At 38.4% G+C, this 21,752-nt stretch overlaps 1 protein-coding gene across 3 annotated transcripts in view; it reads left to right on the plus strand.

The window, feature by feature from the left end:
- Positions 1-21,752, plus strand: part of LOC139468585 (uncharacterized) — a 37,898-nt gene that overhangs the window by 9,261 nt on the left and 6,885 nt on the right. For all 3 annotated transcript variants that reach the window (XM_071250654.1, XM_071250653.1, XM_071250655.1), the window contains exons 3-5: positions 18,929-19,053; positions 20,377-20,479; positions 21,043-21,131. In XM_071250654.1, coding sequence (XP_071106755.1) covers positions 18,929-19,053; positions 20,377-20,479; positions 21,043-21,131 — 317 coding nt within the window. The remainder of the gene's footprint in view (positions 1-18,928; positions 19,054-20,376; positions 20,480-21,042; positions 21,132-21,752) is intronic.

Raw genomic sequence — 21,752 nt, forward strand, 5'->3', positions numbered from 1 at the left:
ACAGACTGCCATCATACAGCTGGAATATTGTAGAGTAAGGCGTTAACAAAAAACAAACAAACTAACTAAATGCACATGTTGGTAAATACTCACTGGCTCAATACGTTATCTTGTGCCCTGACTGAAATAGACAGATGCACATACCAGGTCTGTGGTCCATCAGTTCACAGATACCGACACTGATGCAGATGTGTGACAGTGGGGGAGTGATAGCTCACAGATCAGATAACAACTGTTAGTAAATACACTAGATCAGAGATGTTTGTGATGTGTTTATCAGTTCAGGGATCACATGGCTGTGTCACTTGGCTGTGTCAACTGTTGATGCTGTTTGGCCTCTATATGAGGATACCATGTTGTGTTTGCAAGTTACATGATGTTGTTCAGTATTGATTTCTTTGCCATGAAGGTATTGATGCAGTGAAAAAGTAGAAGCTGTGCAACATACATCAGTCCTAATATTGTTTGATTTTAAGGAAGAGAATTATGGATGTCAGCCTTTTTATTAGGAAACACAACGTTTCGGAGTATATGCAGGAAGGAGTAAGCATATACTCCAAAACGTTGTGTTCCTCACAATAAAGAAGTTGACATCCATAAATTCTCTTCCTTAAGTATATCACTTCTAGGGCGGTCGGGTAGCCTAGTGGTTAAAGCGTTTGCTCGTCAAGCCGAAGACCCGGGTTCGATTCCCGACATGGGTACAATGTGTGAAGCCCATTTCTGGTGTCCCCCAGCATGATATTGCTGGAATATTGCTAAAAGCGGCGTAAAACCATACTCATTCATTCATTGTATCACTTCTAAATGCCATTCAAAGATTCGAAATGATTTTGATGTGAAAAATCATAAAACTCAATGAAAATGAATATCAATGAAAATAACGATAATTGTTAACAATGGTATCATTTATGTCTTTCTTCCCACATCAAGCTGACTCGCTGTGATAAAATTGAAATACAACTCAAAGCAGCGTTAAACCAAATTAACTCCCTCTCACCCATGTAATAACATCTGTTTTAACTGAGCACAGACCCTCATCGGCTGTGTATACAAACATTGACACTCTGCCCCAAATACTAGAAACTGCCGATCCTTGTTGTCAACTACTGTTTACCACAACTATCTCTAGAAGACATTGATTACAGCCTTTTTGTTAGCAACATGGGTAAAGCCAAATGGGTTTTATATTGAACGTTTCTTCATTAGAGAAATCTCCGAGTAGGTAAGGAAGCTCAAGGACTAATGACTCATGGCTTGATTTCTATAGAGGACAATGGGGATTTGTTAGTTGGAATGTGAATCACCATCAAGATCTAACCAAGAGATAAACATTCAGCCCCGAGCATCACATCTACTCTAGGGATAAGACTGGATATTAAACTGATACAAAGCATCAAGTCTCCATTCCACCATCTTCCCGAGTCAAGGGAGTCTCACTGAACTCTATGTCCCTTCCAAGTCCCTCAGTAAGATTCCACCTCTCCTTTCCCTTGTATTCGCCTAAAAAAAAATGGTGGCGCCCAGTCCAAACAATCTGAACGATGATTAACATCTTTATTGTAATAAAATAGGTCTTACCTCTGGAAGTATATCAAATCACTTGACACCATGTTGGTGGTACACATGCTTTGGAAGTCCTGCAATTGACTGAAATCTGAACGTCAGTAGCCATGTTGTTGACTCGTCAGTCCAGCCAAAATATACCTTCATTGTTCCAGCCTAGTTCAGCAAGGGGGGAAACTCTTGCCCCGGGAAGATGCCATTCAACAAAGCGATTTGTAGTGCAAAGGTGATCACACTCCCATGCTGTAAGGAGCATCCGTTCGATTTCTGTAGGGGTTTAAGTGAATAGACTATTCTAAAATAGCCCAAACTGAATAGTCTGTTGGCTTTGGTTACAATAATAAATGGTTTGTTTTGTGAAAAATACCCAAACGTCAAACGTTTGTGTTCATAATGAAAGTGAATAGATTGTTTGATAGTGCTCAATAAATAAATAGTTTGTTGGAAACAAGTACGGAAAAATAGATTGTTCTCAAAACCCTTGGGACATTGCTCATTATGGCAACCAGTGGTTTGTCTGACCCATTCGAGATCACACGAAGATCCGGGGAAGAGTAGGTCGTTAGCAACCCATGCTTGCCGTAAAAGGTGACTATGCTTGTCGTAAGAGGCGACTAACGGGATCGGGTGGTCAGGCTTGCTGACTTGGTTGATGCATGTCATTGAATCCCAATGGCGTGGAATGATGCTTATGATATCCATCACTGGATTGCCTGGTTCAGACTAGAATATTTTCAGCTCACTGTCATATAGCTGGAGTGCATCGTTAAACAACAAACAAGCAAACAGACATAATATCAATCACTGGGTTGTCTGGTTCAGACTCGGTTATTTATAGGCATACAGTTGGAATATGGCAGAGTGCTGCTGTAAACAAACACACAAAACAGTTTTTACCTTTGAAGCCACAACAAAGTATTCCCTGATTCATCAGTGTTTTCTGTCAACATGATTTCTTTGAAAGAGTTTGATATTTTCCCCTCACAGATGTTTATGTCACATGAATGGATGGAGATAAAGTCATAGGAAAATATTACAGGTTGATATTTTGTTTTGAACAAAAATCTGCATTTACTTCTTCCCAACTTTTTTGGCCAAATATTTTAGAGAAGAACTGAGAAGCTAAAGTTAGGACCTTATCCGAACATTTGAGGGAAGAACTCAGAAGCTAATGTAAAGACCTTATTATCCAAACATTTGAGGGAAGAACTCAGAAGCTAAAGTAAGGACCTTATTATCCAAACATTTGAGGGAAGAACTCAGAAGCTAAAGTAAGGACCTTATTATCCAAACATTTGAGGGAAGAACTCAGAAGCTAAAGTAAGGACCTTATTATCCAAACATTTGAGGGAAGAACTCAGAAGCTAAAGTAAGGACCTTATTATCCAAACATTTGAAAGAAGAACTGAGAAGCTAAAGTAAGGACCTTATTATCCAAACATTTGAGGAAAGAACTCAGAAGCTAAAGTAAGGACTTTATTATCCAAACATTTGAGGGAAGAACTCAGAAGCTAATGTAAGGACCTTATTATCCAAACATTTGAGGGAAGAACTCAGAAGCTAAAGTAAGGACCTTATTATCCAAACATTTGAAAGAAGAACTCAGAAGCTAAAGTAAGGACCTTATTATCCAAACATTTGAGGGAAGAACTCAGAAGCTAATGTAAGGACCTTATTATCCAAACATTTGAGGGAAGAACTCAGAAGCTAAAGTAAGGACCTTATTATCCAAACATTTTAGGGAAGAACTCAGAAGCTAAAGTAAGGACCTTATTATCCAAACATTTGAGGGAAGAACTCAGAAGCTAAAGTAAGGACCTTATTATCCAAACATTTGAGGGAAGAACTCAGAAGCTAAAGTAAGGACCTTATTATCCAAACATTTGAGGGAAGAACTCAGAAGCTAATGTAAGGACCTTATTATCCAAACATTTGAGGGAAGAACTCAGAAGCAAAAGTAAGGACCTTATTATCCAAACATTTGAGGGAAGAACTCAGAAGCTAAAGTAAGGACCTTATTATCCAAACATTTGAGGGAAGAACTCAGAAGCTAAAGTAAGGACCTTATTATCCAAACATTTGAAAGAAGAACTGAGAAGCTAAAGTAAGGACCTTATTATCCAAACATTTGAGGGAAGAACTCAGAAGCTAAAGTAAGGACCTTATTATCCAAACATTTGAGGGAAGAACTCAGAAGCTTAAGTAAGGACCTTATTATCCAAACATTTGAAAGAAGAACTCAGAAGCTAAAGTAAGGACCTTATTATCCAAACATTTTAGGGAAGAACTCAGAAGCTAAAGTAAGGACCTTATTATCCAAACATTTGAGGGAAGAACTCAGAAGCTAAAGTAAGGACCTTATTATCCAAACATTTGAGGGAAGAACTCAGAAGCTAAAGTAAGGACCTTATTATCCAAACATTTGAGGGAAGAACTCAGAAGCTAAAGTAAGGACCTTATTATCCTTATTATGAAATCACTATTTGTGTGTGGAGGGGGAGAAGGCCAGGCACATGTAATGTTACAGATATTTGTATTTTAACAGACAGCAAGCCAAAGCTCTGCATGTGGAAAGTGTTCAATATCTGTAGACTGGCTACCAAAGAAAGATTTTAACAATTTAGGCTACGTGTTGGTCCTTGTATGTTGTCAGAGTTATCATCCTGTTGACATACAGCAGTGTCTAATCCTGATAAGAAACTTGGTGCATTGATAGCACAGCCGAACTGTCATAAAGACGAAGATGATGCAGCAAGATAGGGCTGGGATGGGTCACTCGGGTACTTGGGTACTCGGGTACTCGTGTCGGGTGGGTCCTGAGCTGGACCAGGGTACCCACAGGACAACCCGGGTCCATGTGATATATTGCTTAATGACAAAAACTCAGCTATAGCTCAGTGGTTAACCTACAAGTTGCTAATATTCACAGTTCTCTTTGACGAGCACACGTTCCTTTTTACTTGCATATGTTTGAGTAAAGATCTGATCGTTTGATACATGTATCTAAATTGTTTTGGCCAGGGCTGTGGTAAAACAATTCCCTTTCAGACATTTTGTCCCCAACTCTTGAGACCTGCAGTGGGTACCCGGGAAAGGTCGGGTAATATGGGGTCAGGTACCCGGGTAGTAAATTTGGACTCATCCCACCCCTACAGCAAGATCTGGTTTGTGATAAGAGTGGCCAAGATTGCTACCTGCCAGCGCTGGTTATGGAGTGTGGTTTGTGTCACATTATGTGTCATAACAACCTGTAACTGATTTATTTTTTTGAAAATGTTGTGCATACAATCACTCTTACAGAGAATGTTTATGTGCTGTCTATTTCCAAATGATTTCATTCTCTGGCTTTCAAGTTTAAGAGTGATATATCGTAAAGTTTAGTTCTGAAATGTTGTTTGACTAATTAACAAGTGTCAAGGTGCATTGGGTGTGGTGTGAAATAAGCCACCCGTGTTGCATGCTGGGTGAAGAACATGTCCTCACCATAAGGACAGCCTTGTATACTAGGTGTAGAACATGTCCTCACCATTAGGACAGCCTTGTATGCTGAGTGAAGAACATGTCCTCACCATAAGGACAGCCTTGTATACTAGGTGTAGAACATGTCCTCACCATAAGGACAGCCATGTATAGTAGGCGTAGAACATGTCCTCACCATAAGGACAGCCATGTATACTAGGTGTAGAACATGTCTTCACCATAAGGACAGCCATGTATAGTAGGTGTAGAAAAATGTCCTCACCATAAGGACAGCCTTGTATGCTGGGTGAAGAACATAACCTCACCATAAGGACAGCCTTGTATGCAGAATGAAGAACATGTCCTCACCATAAGGACAACCATGTATACTAGGTGTAGAACATGTCCTCACCATAAGGACAGTCTTGTATACTGGGTGTAGAACATGTCCTCACCCTAAGGATAGCCTTGTATGCTGGGTGAAGAACATGTCCTCACCATAAGGACAGCCAGGTATACTAGGTGTAGAACATGTCGTCACCATAAGGACAGCCAGGTATACTAGGTGTAGAACCGGTCCTCACCATTAGGACAGCCTTATATGCTGGGTGAAGAACATGTCCTCACCATAAGGACAGCCTTGTATGCTAGGTGAAGAACGTGTCCTCACCATAAGGACAACCATGTATACTAGGTGTAGAACCTGTCCTCACCATAAGGACAACCATGTATACTAGGTGTAGAACATGTCTTCAACATAAGGACAGCCATGTATACTAGGTGAAGAACATGTCCTCACCATAAGGACAACCATGTATACTAGGTGTAGAACATGTCCTCACCTTAAGGACAACCATGTATACTAGGTGTAGAACATGTCCTCAACATAAGGGCAGTCATGTAGTATACTAGGTGCAGAACATGTCCTCACTATAAGGACAGCAATGTTGCGTACCATGTAGTATATCCTACTCTACTCTATACTCTGACAGCAAAATACAACCCAACCCAATAACGTACTAGAATATCTTCTTTACTGTGAAAGTGTTATCTTAAATATAACATTGGTAATATTTGACCACTTTCTAAATTGCATTGTGTGTTCATAGCTTTCAGCCATGGGAGCCGTGCCAATTTACACATGTCAGAGGGGTACACAAAGTATGTGATCTAAACTACCAGTTGTCACACTTTCAATTTTGTGGAAGCCTCAGTGGCTGAGTGGGTTAGATCGCTGACTTTGTGTGCTGGCGATAAGATGCCTCACTCTGGCAAGTGTCGGTTCGAATCCAGGACGTGACGAAAGTAGGAGAATCTGGACTTTACTAAGAAAGTGTTATCCCAATTATAACATTTGTTACATTTAACCACTTTCTAAATTACATTATGTATGAACAACAGAATGGACCTTATACTTTACATATTATCATACGATAGTAAACTTTATGATTTATTGTAATGATTACCGGGTATAAATATTCTGTGTAAATCTTACATGCAGTGCACCCAATCATATAATTTCGGTTATCAATTGTGTTATATGGTTTTAATGACATCGGACGTCATGTGGTCCCAGCTGGACGTGTTTGGTGTATACCATCATGCTCCACCTATTGTTGTTTCCTTGTACGTTTTGTCACATGTCAGCCACATGTCAGTCACATGTAGGTAACTGGCTGCAACAAGGAAGACTTCTCATGTGATGGGGAAATGGGTCATTTCTGAAGTGAAAGTGGCAGTAAACGTTTTACTGATATTATTAGGGCACTGCATGAGTTGTTGCTTTGAATATTGAAAAACCTTTTTAAAGTGATCTAACGTCATGATTCACATTCCCATGACACATCATGACCTCACTTTTCTCGACAAGATAGCTTCTACTATCCATTATCTTCTAAAGTTGATTGAGCATCAGGAATTAATGGAACATGAATTCTTCTAAATACTGGGAAATGAATTCCAAAAGAAGACATTCTTTGATATAAATCATTTGAGTACAAGTACTATTTCTGCCATAAGGACTCACCATAAGGACACCCATGTATACTAGGTGTAGAACATGTCACCACACTTTTACACAGCAACAATTACAATGTCATAGTTTCACACACTGCAACAATTACAATGTCACAGTTTCACACATTGCTACAATTACAATGTCACAGTTTCACACATTGCTACAATTACAATGTCACAGTTTCACACACAGCAACAATTACAATGTCACAGTTTCGCACACTGCAACAATTCCAATGTCACTTTCACACATTGCAACAATTACAGTGTCACAGTTTCACACACTGCAACAATTACAATGTCACTGTTTCACACACTGCAACAATTACAATGTCACAGTTTCACACACTGCAACAATTACAGTGTCACAGTTTCACACACTGCAACAATTACAATTTCACTGTTTCACACACTGCAACAATTAGAATGTCACTGTTTCACACACTGAAACAATTACAATGTCACAGTTTCACACACTGCAACAATTACAGTGTCACAGTTTCACACACTGCAACAACTACAATTTCACAGTTTCACACACTGCAACAATTACAGTGTCACAGTTTCACACACTGCAACAATTACAATGTCACTGTTTCACACATTGCAACAATTACAATGTCACTGTTTCACATACTGCAACAATTACAATGTCACAGTTTCACACACTGCAACAATTACAATGTCACTGTTTCACACACTGCAACAATTACAATGTCCCTGCTCACACACTGCAACAATTACAATGTCACTGTTTCACACTGCAGCAATAACAATGTCAGTTTCACACAGTGCAACAATTACAATGTCACAGTTTCACACACTGCAACAATTACAATGTCACTGTTTCACACACTGCAACAATTACAATGTCACTGTTTCACACACTGCAACAATTACAATGTCACTGTTTCACACACTGCAACAATTACAATGTCACTGTTTCACACATTGCAACAATTACAATGTCACAGTTTCACACACTGCGACAATTACAATGTCACTGTTTCACACACTGCAACAATTACAATGTCACTGTTTCACACACTGCAACAATTACAATTTCACTGTTTCACACACTGCAACAATTACAATGTCACAGTTTCACACACTGCAACAACTACAATGTCTCAGTTTCACACACTGCAACAATTACAATGTCACTGTTTCACACACTGCAACAATTACAATGTCACTGTTTCACACACTGCAACAATTACAATGTCACAGTTTCACACTGCAACAATTACAATTTCACAGTTTCACACACTGCAACAATTACAGTGTCACACATTATAATTGAGCACAATCTCTCTTTATAAAGGCAAAACCACCACAAATGTGATGTAGCTCCCAGAGTATTTTGTCCCCGTTTCTGCTACAGTTATATAACTTGACGTAAGAGCTCAGCTCAGTCAGACAAGCTAAACGTGACATGACTTGTGCAACATGTCATTTTGTAGAATAGTTATGCATGACTTTCCTTGTTACCCTGACTTTAATGGGAAGTGAGTTCCCCTGTGGTAGGACTGTCACAAGATTTTCTGTGCAGACTCATGGGTTCAAATCCCAGGCTGTACTGATCATATGCCATGGTTTGTCTGCACCAGGTCCTTGTTGTGGGTTCCGGCTTTCATCCCACATTAAGCTGACACAAAATGATTTGTTCCTAACCAAAGATTAATTTATTGATTTTTTTGTTAAACCCAACTTGTCACTTTTAACATTTAATCTGGGGGCATGGCTGGCCCAATCGTCTAAGGCGCTGCGATTTGCTGTGCAGAGTTGTGTCCCTTGGGCATGCCAGAAACCTATGATTGTGGGTTCGAATCCCGGTTCGCCCCAATTATGTTTCTAGGTTTGTCAGCACCATACCCGTGCTCGTGGGTTTCACCGAAGTGGTAAACCTCTGAGACCTGCATCACTTTCCTCCCACATTAAGCTGACACGCCGCGATATGACTGGAATACTGTTTAAAGCGGCGTTAAACCCAACTCACTCACTCACTCACTTCAACTTTTAATCTGATGATTTAACACATTTACCTGAAATGTGCTGTGCCAGCGGGACGCCAACCCTGCAAGGCTTAACAATGCAGCATTCTGCCCCGAGAATAATTATTTACTGACATCATTTTGAAGACTAACACTAGTAATAGTTAATCGGTTTATGATTGGGGTATGATTGGGGTAGGGGTGTTTCATTCAGGATTATGTTCTTTACATTGAATGCACTTCTGTTCGTTTCTTTTAACATAATAGGCATGACAAGTAATACTTAGGTGATTGGGAAGCGTGCTGGAGTCGGTCCTATATGAATTGTGTCTTGGCCCCAAGGCATAGTGGACAAAGAGTGAGGCTGTCCTTATGGTGAGGACATGTTCTGCACCTAGTATACATGGCTGTCCTTATGGTGAGGACATGTTCTGCACCTAGTATACCTGGCTGTCCTTATGGTGAGGACATGTTCTGCACCTAGTATACATGGCTGTCCTTATGGTGAGGACATGTTCTGCACCTAGTATACATGACTGCCCTTATGGTGAGGACATGTTCTGCACCTAGTATACATGGCTGTCCTTATGGTGAGGACATGTTCTGCACCTAGTATACATGGCTGTCCTTATGGTGAGGACATGTTCTGCACCTAGTATACATGGCTGTCCTTATGGTGAGGACATGTTCTACACCCAGAATACTACATGGCTGTCCTAATGGTGAGGACATGTTTTTCACCCAGTATACTACATGACTGTCCTAATGGTGAGGACATGTTCTACACCCAGTATACTGCATGACTGTCCTTATGGTGAGGACATGTTCTACACCCAGTATACTGCATGACTGTCCTTATGGTGAGGACATGTTCTACATCTAGTATACAACATGACTGTCCTTATGGTGAGGACATGTTCTACATCTAGTTTACTGCATGACTCTCCTTATGGTGAGGACATGTTCTACATCTAGTATACTGCATGACTGTCCTTATGGTGAGGACATGTTCTACACCCAGTATACTGCATGACTGTCCTAATGGTGAGGAGATGTTCTACACCCAGTATACTACATGACTGTCCTAATGGTGAGGACATGTTCTACACCCAGTATACTGCATGACTGTCCTTATGGTGAGGACATGTTCTACACCTAGTATACAACATGACTGCCCTTATGGTGAGGACATGTTCTACATCTAGAATACATGACAATAGATACACAGGAATGTTGGTGGATCAGTGGTAGAAACTAACAGTTTCAGTCCACTAGTCATTATAATGATAGCAAATAGCAAAACCTTTAAAAATGGCAAAATTCTACTAGTCCTTAGGATACCTTTACTATTGGGCAGTTTGGCAAGGACTACAGGATTAGTGCCAATTTCTAACCCTGCAGATAATTGGTGTGTTGGGTCATGTCCAATAACCGTGTGAGGGTGACATGTGATGTCTAAATCAGCCTTCTTATCAGGCCTGTCATGACTGAAGCACACAGTGAAGGTGATCCCTGTCACTTGTTTACCAACATGGACAGTCACACTAGGGAGTTATCAGCAGGAAGATGCATGATGTAACCGAAATGTCACCCCTCCAAGTGATATATCCCATATCAGTCAGGGATGCAGAGTCAGGGATTGCCGAACACGTGATATTAAAGTTGGAACAATGCCCAGTTGCTATCTAGGTCTCACATAGGCGTGCCTATGTTCGTGGTTGGAATCCTTGATTTGCCCCGATGTTTCTATGTTTGTCAGAACCATACCTGTGCTTGTTGGCTTCACCAAAATGATGAATGTCTAAGCTGAGTTAAACCCATACTCACTCATCCACTCACTCACTCACTCACTCATCCACTCACTCACTCACTCATCCACTCATCCACTCCAGCACTCACTCACTCATTCACTCATCCACTCACTCACTCACTCCAGCACTCACTCACTCACTCAAGCGCTCACTCACTCAAGCACTCAAGCACTCACTCACGCATTCAAGCACGCACTCCTGCACTCACTCACCTGACTCACTTAAGCCTGACCATGCTATATTTCTTATTTCAGACATGAAAAGACCAGCATCTCCAGTATAATAATTAACATCTAAGGGAACACTACATCCTCATGTACCCTGTTTGAGAACATTTAAGACGACATGTGCATACTTTGGGAAATGAGTGCATCAATACTTAAATTCATGCTCATACACACATCTTTTAATAACACTACAAATCACTATCAATATACCTGTTCAAACACAGGTGTCATTCAAAAATAGGGTACTCTACGATATTTCAAATGTGAAAGTTTATAATGATGAATTAATATATAAGAATGAGTGAGTATGATTTTACTCTGCTCTTAGCAATATTCCAGCAATATCACAGCAGGGGACAGAAATGGGCTTCACCCATTTTGCCCATGTGAGGAATCGAACCCATGTGTTGGGCATGACAAGGGAATCTTTAACTACTAGGCTACCCGACCGTCCCTAATGTATAGGAAACTTGTTGAAGAAGTTGGAAGTTTAAGGGAAATGCTAAGGTAATAATCCGTTATATTTCAGATTAGAAAAATACAGTATCAAAATCAAGTCATTGTTTTGAATATGGCTGTGAATGTACACTTGTGTGACCCCCATAGCATCTCCTCAAACAACTACATCGGAGGAAGTACCAGTTTAGGTGTTTTCTCTGAGAGACTGCTTCCTCCTTATACACCTCAATACAAGTGAGGCGAGAGATGGCGCTGTCATGCCACCGTCAGCCACAGCCTCAGAAATTTGTTTTTTAAGACTAGTCCAGAGGACCGATGTAAGCCTTATTTCAGTAGTCCTCAGAGTTTTGGCTAGTCCTGCTTGAAGGAAACAATATGTTTTCTCTGTTTACAGTTTCCGGCAGTTTTATTCATTACCAGATTGTAGCGAAATTGAAACATTGAGCTCAAATGCTATTAGTTATTGAGGACTACCAACTTTGGATTTTTACTTATCTTCAATACAGTCTCCGACTAGCAGACTAGCATGGATTTCAAGGGCTGTAGTCTATATGTTATCTGTAGCACCTCAGTGGAGTTGACGGGGTCACTGTGACCTGACCCCGTGACTCCACTGTCAGCTGAGCGAGGTCAGCTGGTGATACATGGACTTACAAATCAAGTCTTGGTTAAAAAAATGCCAGATTTTATCATTGTGTTTTGAGTGTTTTGATAATTCGAGCTCTAAAGCTCAAAACATGCATTCATATAGATTACTTGTATCAAAATCAATTATTGTACAGTGATATCTTATTAATCTGGATGTAGCTTTCTTAGTGAAGTTGCGCTAGAAACCTATGATTGTTGGTTCGAATTCCGGTTCGCACCGATTATGTTTCTAGGTTTGTCAGCACCATACCAATGCTCGTGGGTTTCACCCAAGTAGTAAACATCTGAGACCAGCATCACTTCGGGCTTTCCACCCACATTAAGCTGACACACCGTGATATAACTGGAATACTGGTAAAAGCGGCGTTAAACCCAACTCACTCACTCACTCACTCACTCACTCACTCACTCACTCACTCACTTAGTGAAGTTGTCTAGGATAATGCATTATGGGTAAGACAGTTGTGCTGTGGGTTACACATAGACAATCACGTTCACACTGTCCTGGAGGGAATATTTTCCACACTGACAAAGTTTCAGTGTATACATGTGATACCCAGTGGAAGTCTTAAAAAAAATGCAACAAAACTTAAAGTTAATGGTCTGTTTTATAATTGAAACTCAAATTTACACCATATTTAAATTAACCCACGATTTCGGAAACTAAACCACGATTTGTCCTTATTTGCCAATGTTTTATTCCTTATTTGCCAATGTTTTATTCCTTATTTGCCAATGTTTTATTCCTTATTTACCAATGTTTTAGTCCTTATTTGACTATGTTTTAGTCCTTATTTGACAATGTTTAGTCCTTATTTGACAATGTTTAGTCCTTATTTGACAATGTTTAGTCCTTATTTGACAATGTTTTAGTCCTTATTTGACTATGTTTTAGTCCTTATTTGACAATGTTTAGTCCTTATTTGACAATGTTTAGACCTTATTTGACAATGTTTTAGTCCTTATTTGACAATGTTTAGTCCTTATTTGCCAATGTTTTAGTCCTTATTTGCCAATGTTTTAGTCCTTATTTGCCAATGTTTAGTCCTTATTTGCCAATGTTTTAGTCCTTATTTACCAATGTTTTAGTCCTTATTTACCAATGTTTTAGTCCTTATTTGCCAATGTTTAGTCCTTATTTGCCAATGTTTTAGTCCTTATTTGACAATGTTTTAGTCCTTATTTGCCAATGTTTTAGTCCTTATTTGACAATGTTTTAGTCCTTATTTGCCAATGTTTTAGTCCTTATTTGACAATGTTTAGTCCTTATTTGACAATGTTTTAGTCCTTATTTGCCAATGTTTTAGTCCTTATTTACCAATGTTTTAGTCCTTATTTGCCAATGTTTTAGTCCTTATTTGCCAATGTTTAGTCCTTATTTGCCAATGTTTTAGTCCTTATTTACCAATGTTTAAGTCCTTATTTGCCAATGTTTTAGTCCTTATTTGACTATTTTTTATTCCTTATTTGACAATGGTTTAGTCCTTATTTGCCAATGTTTTATTCCTTATTTGCCAATGTTTAGTCCTTATTTGCCAATGTTTTAGTCCTTATTTACCAATGTTTTAGTCCTTATTTGCCAATGTTTTAGTCCTTATTTGACAATGTTTTAGTCCTTATTTACCAATGTTTTAGTCCTTATTTGACAATGTTTTAGTCCTTATTTGACAATGTTTTAGTCCTTATTTGACAATGTTTTAGTCCTTATTTGACAATGTTTTAGTCCTTATTTGACAATGTTTTAGTCCTTATTTGACAATGTTTTAGTCCTTATTTACCAATGTTTTAGTCCTTATTTGCCAATGTTTTAGTCCTTATTTGCCAATGTTTTAGTCCTTATTTACCAATGTTTAAGTCCTTATTTGCTAATGTTTTAGTCCTTATTTGACTATGTTTTAGTCCTTATTTGACAATGGTTTAGTCCTTATTTGCCAATGTTTTATTCCTTATTTGCCAATGTTTAGTCCTTATTTGCCAATGTTTTAGTCCTTATTTACCAATGTTTTAGTCCTTATTTGCCAATGTTTTAGTCCTTATTTACCAATGTTTTAGTCCTTATTTGCCAATGTTTTAGTCCTTATTTGCCAATGTTTAGTCCTTATTTGCCAATGTTTTAGTCCTTATTTACCAATGTTTAAGTCCTTATTTGCCAATGTTTTAGTCCTTATTTGACTATGTTTTAGTCCTTATTTGACAATGGTTTAGTCCTTATTTGCCAATGTTTTATTCCTTATTTGCCAATGTTTAGTCCTTATTTGCCAATGTTTTAGTCCTTATTTACCAATGTTTTAGTCCTTATTTGCCAATGTTTTAGTCCTTATTTACCAATGTTTTAGTCCTTATTTACCAATGTTTTAGTCCTTATTTACCAATGTTTAAGTCCTTATTTGCCAATGTTTTAGTCCTTATTTGCCAATGTTTTAGTCCTTATTTACCAATGTTTAAGTCCTTATTTGCCAATGTTTTAGTCCTTATTTGCCAATGTTTTAGTCCTTATTTACCAATGTTTTAGTCCTTATTTGCCAATGTTTTAGTCCTTATTTACCAATGTTTAAGTCCTTATTTGACAATGTTTAGTCCTTATTTGACAATGTTTTAGTCCTTATTTGCCAATGTTTTAGTCCTTATTTGCCAATGTTTTAGTCCTTATTTACCAATGTTTTAGTCCTTATTTGCCAATGTTTTAGTCCTTATTTGACTATGTTTTAGTCCTTATTTGACAATGTTTAGTCCTTATTTGACAATGTTTTAGTCATTATTTGACAATGTTTTAGTCCTTATTTGACAATGTTTAGTCCTTATTTAACAATGTTTAGTCCTTATTTGACAATGTTTAGTCCTTATTTGACAATGTTTTAGTCCTTATTTGAAAATGTTTAGTCCTTTTTTGACAATGTTTAGTCCTTTTTTGACAATGTTTAGTCCTTATTTGCCAATGTTTTAGTCCTTATTTACCAATGTTTTAGTCCTTATTTGACAATGTTTTAGTCCTTATTTGACAATGTTTAGTCCTTATTTGACAATGTTTAGTCCTTATTTGCCAATGTTTTAGTCCTTATTTACCAATGTTTTAGTCCTTATTTGACAATGTTTTAGTCCTTATTTGACAATGTCAAGTCCTTATTTGACAATGTTTTAGTCCTTATTTGACAATGTTTTAGTCCTTATTTGACTATGAAAACCCCTTATTTTGTTTTATTAAAGTCCTCTTTTGACTTGATAAATACTACAATTGTGCCCCGATTTGACACTGTCAGAGGCAGCCACCAGCAACGTAGCTGCTCTCTACCAAAGCATGTCCATGAAGTGACAAGCCTAGGGACAGAGTTCCCCTCCTCGCACACCTGCACATGCCACCCGTGCTCCTGGCCAGAACACGACACCTTAACGTGGTGCGTTCACGCGAATGTTTTTTAATGATTTGGCATCCTTCTGTTCAATATGTATATCTATATGTAAGTTTGACTTAACTAGCACCAATCCTTTCCAAACATTTTAATAAAAATATTTTTAGATTTGATGCACCGTTTTAATAACAGAAATTTACCCTGCCAGAGACATGTTTCTTCACTGAATTAATTATACTACTTAAAATAGTGAAGGACCCTTTGACTCTTTCAAATTCATACAGTTAATGGCTGACAGGTTCATGATTGTGTAAATAGGAAAGAACCAAGTTGTCCTTAACTTCACTGGATTGTCTGGTCCAGACTCGATTATTTACAGACTGCCATCATATTGCTGGAATATTGCTGAATGCAGCGTTAAACAACAAACAATAATATTTATAACTAAGGTTTACAGCCTCATCCACTTTTTGGGTTCTGTTGTCAGTGACATACACCTCTACAAACTTTTATTACTACTTTATTAACATACCTGGGAAATGTTTATTTCCAATTTGGGAGTTTGTACTGACATTTGCTTGTCTTGACACCGAATATCAGCCTCTGGTCATGTTTAGATAAACTGCTGCATGTAGGTGGAAGTTATTGACTTGACACATGATGTCATTACCATAAACATGACTGTCACTTCTTCCTATACAGGTATTTGTCTTCACAGTTGTTCATGTGTTTGTGTGGCTGTTATTTCACCGATGACGTACATTGCAATGTGATTAACACTCACTCGCAGGAATATTGTGAGTGACGGCAGTATAACCAGTGATATTGACCTGTTGTCATGGCAACTTACTCTCAGGATCTCCATATATAGTAACATCATGACAATCTATTGCCTGTGTAACCTTGTCTCCTCTGTGTCAAGTTGATATGTGGTACTTGTTTGGTTGACTGTATGTAGACAAGTTAATGTTGTCTGTCAGTATATGGCAACATATGTTTAACATGTCATACAGAATTCTGGATATGGTATCACATGTTTTTAATAAAGAGGAAATGATTTTTATATGAATTCATTACCTTAGTCATTCAGTTGATGGCATGTTAACAGTTGATGTCATGTTAGCAGTTGATGTCGTGTTAACAATTGATGACATGTTATCAGTTGATGTTGTGTTAACAGTTGATGTCATGTTAACAGTTGATGTGTTAACAGTTGATGTCATGTTAACAGTTGATGTTGTGTTAACAGTTGATGTCATGTTAACAGTTGATGTTGTGTTAACAGTTGATGTCATGTTAACAGTTGATATCATGTTAACAGTTGATGTCATGTTAACAGTTGATGTCATGTTAACAGTTGATGTCGTGTTAACAGGTGGGCTTTATTTTATAAACAACATTAAGTACAAAAATGTTTTTGATCCAGATTATTTCAAATTTAAATGTTTAAAACTATATTCCACGACAGTATTAAATGTACTGCTTCAAGACAACTGTGGGTTTTGATTGGTAGGAAACTTGACAAGGATATTCTTCAGGGCTGATATATACTACTCAAAAGAAGTTAAAGAACACCTGATTCTTTTATATTTCTATAGTTAATATACATCATTGAACCATGGATGTAGCAGCTTTGTGGGGTCTAGCTGGTAATGGTTTGGTCAAAATTGGTTATATGTTTAAAGTTCTTATTTTCTGAACTTCAGAAGTTTTTAAAAAGGATTTATAACTTTACTAAGTATTCATTGGACATGCAATTTGATGAAATTAAAGTTATCTTTGTAAGTCTGAAGCAGTTATTATAGCCTGACTTGGGATGTATTTCATCATATCTAGATTTGTCTGGACACTAGAGCCGGACGTCCATGTTGTTTGTCACAGTCCCTGTGTGGGTGGGTGTTGACAGGTTGTGCTTCACTCTACTTGTCATACTCCACAGGGAGCCTGGTTTACAGGTGTTGTCAATATGAAATGTAGTGACACTTCCCGGTCTAATTGACCTAGACAGCCTTGTGAGTATTATTATTGTAAACAGTGTTCGAAATTATGGGGGGTCCTTGAAGTTGGCTAGTATTTGTAGTGTTTACAGTCAGAGTTATGACAACGTCACCATTACGCTCAGGCTGAATTTTGAATATACAACCTATGAATATATACCCGGGTACTATTGTTTGTCCTGGCTAATTTAATAAATGATGTAATGAATAGTTGATTAAAAGAACAGTGAGTTATTCAACATGCTGAAATGAGGGCTGATCTGTTGAATCCTATCTAGCATTGTTTATTACCCATAGGGTTAGAAATAACTGAGTTCCTAAACATTGTATGTGGTGCACCAGTGTAAATATCACTTCACAGGAACCAGGGTATTGTTGCAGTAATCCAGGTGGCATTGTTTATCTGGGTGGCATTGTTGACGTCATTCAGATCTCATTGTAACGTGAGGCTAGAAACAAGGTCATAGCTGAATATCATTGAAGTCATTTGGAAATAGGGGTTATCTAAGATGGCGGTCGTGTCATAATCTGTGCTATTTCTAAAGATGTGATCAAAAGGATCAAGAAATAATTGGTAATGATGAAAGTGTTACACACGCATGTGTGTCATTCTGGTTTTACGAAACTCGTGTAAGAATTCATGTATTACCCTTGCCCTCGCTCCATTGATAATCTCTGTCTATGAAGCTCCACCTACAACAAAAACTTATGTTTATGAAATCTGTTATTCCATTATTCTTGTTGATATCCTTTGACAAACAGTTTATTGTGATACATACTTGGAAAAGTTCATCACTGGCAGATATGTAATAACAATTTCTACGAGTTAGACCCTGATGTTTACCAGGAAAATCAGTATCCCAAAAGCCGACATTTTGTAATGTAACAATTCCTAAAAAAACAGAATGGATAAAATAAGTTTCCTGTGCACGCTTAGAAATACTATCATTTATTGGCCAACCACTCGATATTCTGAGGGGCATTCGGGATTTTTTCGGAAAAAATAATACATTCCTGTAAATGCCAAAAACAAAATTGTCCTCAGGTTTTGCAGACATTAATCCATTGTTTCCTTTACGTGCGGGATGTTCTGAAACGTTTGTCTTTCAAGGGGTCGTCTATGGTGCTTCAATGCGCTGAGCAAAGTTGTGTCCCTTGGGTACGCCAGGAACCTATGATCTTGGGTACGAATCTTAGTTTGCCCTGATTATGTTTCCAGGTTTGTCAGAACTAAACCTGTGCATGTGGGTTTCACCGAAGTGGTAAACATCACTTCGGGCTTTCCTCCCACATCAAGCTGACACACCGGGATATAAACGGGATCCAAAGGGCATACCGGTACTTAGACATCGTGATGAGGGCCCTGTGGCACAAACACTCACTGCTGTTTCTTGATTGTTTCAGTGAGTATAGCAGAGGTGGAGAGACTGTGGAAGAGGTTTCAGCAGCTGGGATGTACTGTCGATGGGATACTGACAGAGGACAAGCTGAGGGCATCACAGCTACAGTCAGATGCCTTCATCAGGAATGTAAGGGCCAGTGCCTTTCTATTAGTGTGTTGATTTTAAAAATGTAAATGAAAAAACTGGCTGCAGTCATAGTAAAACATAATATCAGTGTTTGCAAAAATCTTTGAGTTTGAGTTCTTTAATTTGCTATGAAATTGAACTTGTCCTTTTCTCCCAATTTTACTCCCAGTGTATGTGCCATTATAAACTTAGCATACCAGACGGAAATCAGTTTTACTTGACTCACACTTCAAACTAGTGGCAAAAGTCACAGGTGTATGTGAAACTTACATGCCTTACCTCACTGTATTGAACATTTGATCATAAATTGTCAGATTTACGAAGGAAATAAATTCTCATACATGTTATTTGTTACCTCCTGTTATGTCAGCCATAAAGCCATCATGGCTATTGACTAAAAATAGATTCAAAGGCATTGATAGTGATAAAACCCTTTTCAACCAACAATAAAGGAGTCTCAACTCAAAACCAGCCTGTAACCAGCATGCCACAGTTGTTGCGTGCACAGGTGGCACAGTTGTCTAAGGTACTGCAATTCACTGTGCAGAGTTGCCTCCCTTGGGCACTCCAGAAACCTATGATAATGGGTTTGAATCCTGGTTCGCCCCGATTATGTTTCTAGGTTTGTCAGCACCATACCCAGGCTCGTGGGTTTCACTGAAGTGGTAAACGTCCGAGACCTGCATCACTTTAGGGATTCCTCCCACATTAAGCTGACACGCCGCGATATAACTGGAATACTGTTCAAGTGGCGTTAATCCAAACTCACTCACTCACTCCTAGCAAAATACTGGTTTTGGGTGGTATTAGTCATATGACAAAACAACAAAATGACTGCAACTGTTTAGATACCAAACAACGGTCTGTAGAAACTGTAAACATTTTATGCACTTTTTGTCATTTTGTTGCCCTACTTGACACAGGCTTGTGGTTAAAGCTGAACTCAAACCAACCCTCGGTTTAATTCCACTCATGTGTGAAGCATATGTTTTGTGTAGCCAGACAGGATATTGCTGGAAATGGTTAAAAGCGAAATTACTCGTAGCTCATTCAGTCAGTGATTGAAACAGTTAATCTATGTAAACTACAAAAGTATATACCCTATATCACCTTCTGAGTTTTTGTTACCTTGAAAAAGGGGGATGTGGAAGAGATTTTTGATAAAAATGCTGATGCTGATAAATTACAACTTACCAAGTCTCCGAGTTAGACCAGCCGATCCATTTACAGGCTGCTGAGGCTGGAATATTTCTGAGTGAGGTGTTTAACAACAAACAATCGGAAGCTTCGTCATAGGTTATGATCGTTTCTGTCCCATGTCAGATCCTGAAACAGTTCAAAGCTGGGGATGGAACAATTTCATTCGAGACTTTTCTCCGAGCGCTGAAGTGGGCAGAGATGCAGGATAATCGCACCAAGGCCAGAGGTGAGTGTCATCATGCTGCCAGTGTCATAGCACTGTTGTTGACGATATTTGAGTCACATGCATAGTTTACATGAATATATGTTTGTAATGTGACATTAATCTAAATGACTTGATATATCATTACTGTCTGACAATCAGACTGGGAATCCCTTCATGTGTCATTGTTAAATATCCCAATCTAAGCACTTCAAAGTACAGACACCTATGTCAGTATAACATACTGACAGACATAACAAATTTATTTTTGGTCCCAGCCATTTGCTGTATACATGTATATGCTTATAACGAACTACGGTTATAACAAACTAAAATTTGTGGTCCCTCTGAGTTCGTTATAACGAAGTCATGCCATGATTAACTATGAAAGAATCAGGTGTTCTTTTACTTCTTTTGAGTACTATATATTCTGTGTTCCTTAAAAGGACTGTAATATCAAGTATAAATAATAACTCTATGGCCGTAATATTTCTCACATACGATCATTTATTTTGACTGCCGGTAGTATCTTGTCAAACTTCCTGATCTGATGATTGTGATGTGTACTATCTGAATTCTTGTTACAGCAATCTACAGCCTGCTCAACAATGGCAACCCTCTCAACAAGGATATATTGTCTCGCATCATGAGACGAGTTTATCCCGAAGATAACTCAGTAAGGTGCTTCTCGGATTGTATAGACAGTTACAGTCATACAACCTTCCCGAGGCAAGCGTGTCCACTAACCTTTTTATCAAAGACTAGTTTCTACCCTTGCCACATCAAGGCCATTTTTCTTGGTAGATCAAGAATCCAATCAGATCGTTGTTCTTATCTTGTATAGCTTCACAAAGATGGCAAATACCATAGGCGATGACCGAGTCAGTCAGATAACAAAAAATAATTCACGATTTCATCCCTGACATAGGCAATCGTTCTGGGGTTTAAAGATGTAAAGTACATATTCGTGTCAAGAAAGACAGGCAGCGGTAAATCACTCTCATACAAAGGTGTAGCAGTCGTGGATGTTGATGTTGTGAAACATTCTCTGATTGGACTATTGATATGAGCTGTCCAATCATATTTAGCACAGGAAAGTGGGCTTGATGTGGCAAGGGTGGAAACTAGACTTCAATATAAATGCTAGTCAACGCTCTTGCCTCGGGAAGATGCAGTCATAGTTGAATGTGGAATCTGTTATTCAGTGGATTTAATATGCCGTGCTCATATCTTGCTCTTCTCCGGAAAATAAGGGAAATGTTCTAAAAAAGCTTGAAAACACCTTTAATGTAACAAT

This window comes from Haliotis cracherodii, unplaced genomic scaffold, assembly GCF_022045235.1.
Source record: "Haliotis cracherodii isolate W230 unplaced genomic scaffold, xgHalCrac1.p SCAF_2, whole genome shotgun sequence".
NCBI classification, from domain to species: Eukaryota; Metazoa; Mollusca; class Gastropoda; order Lepetellida; family Haliotidae; genus Haliotis; species Haliotis cracherodii.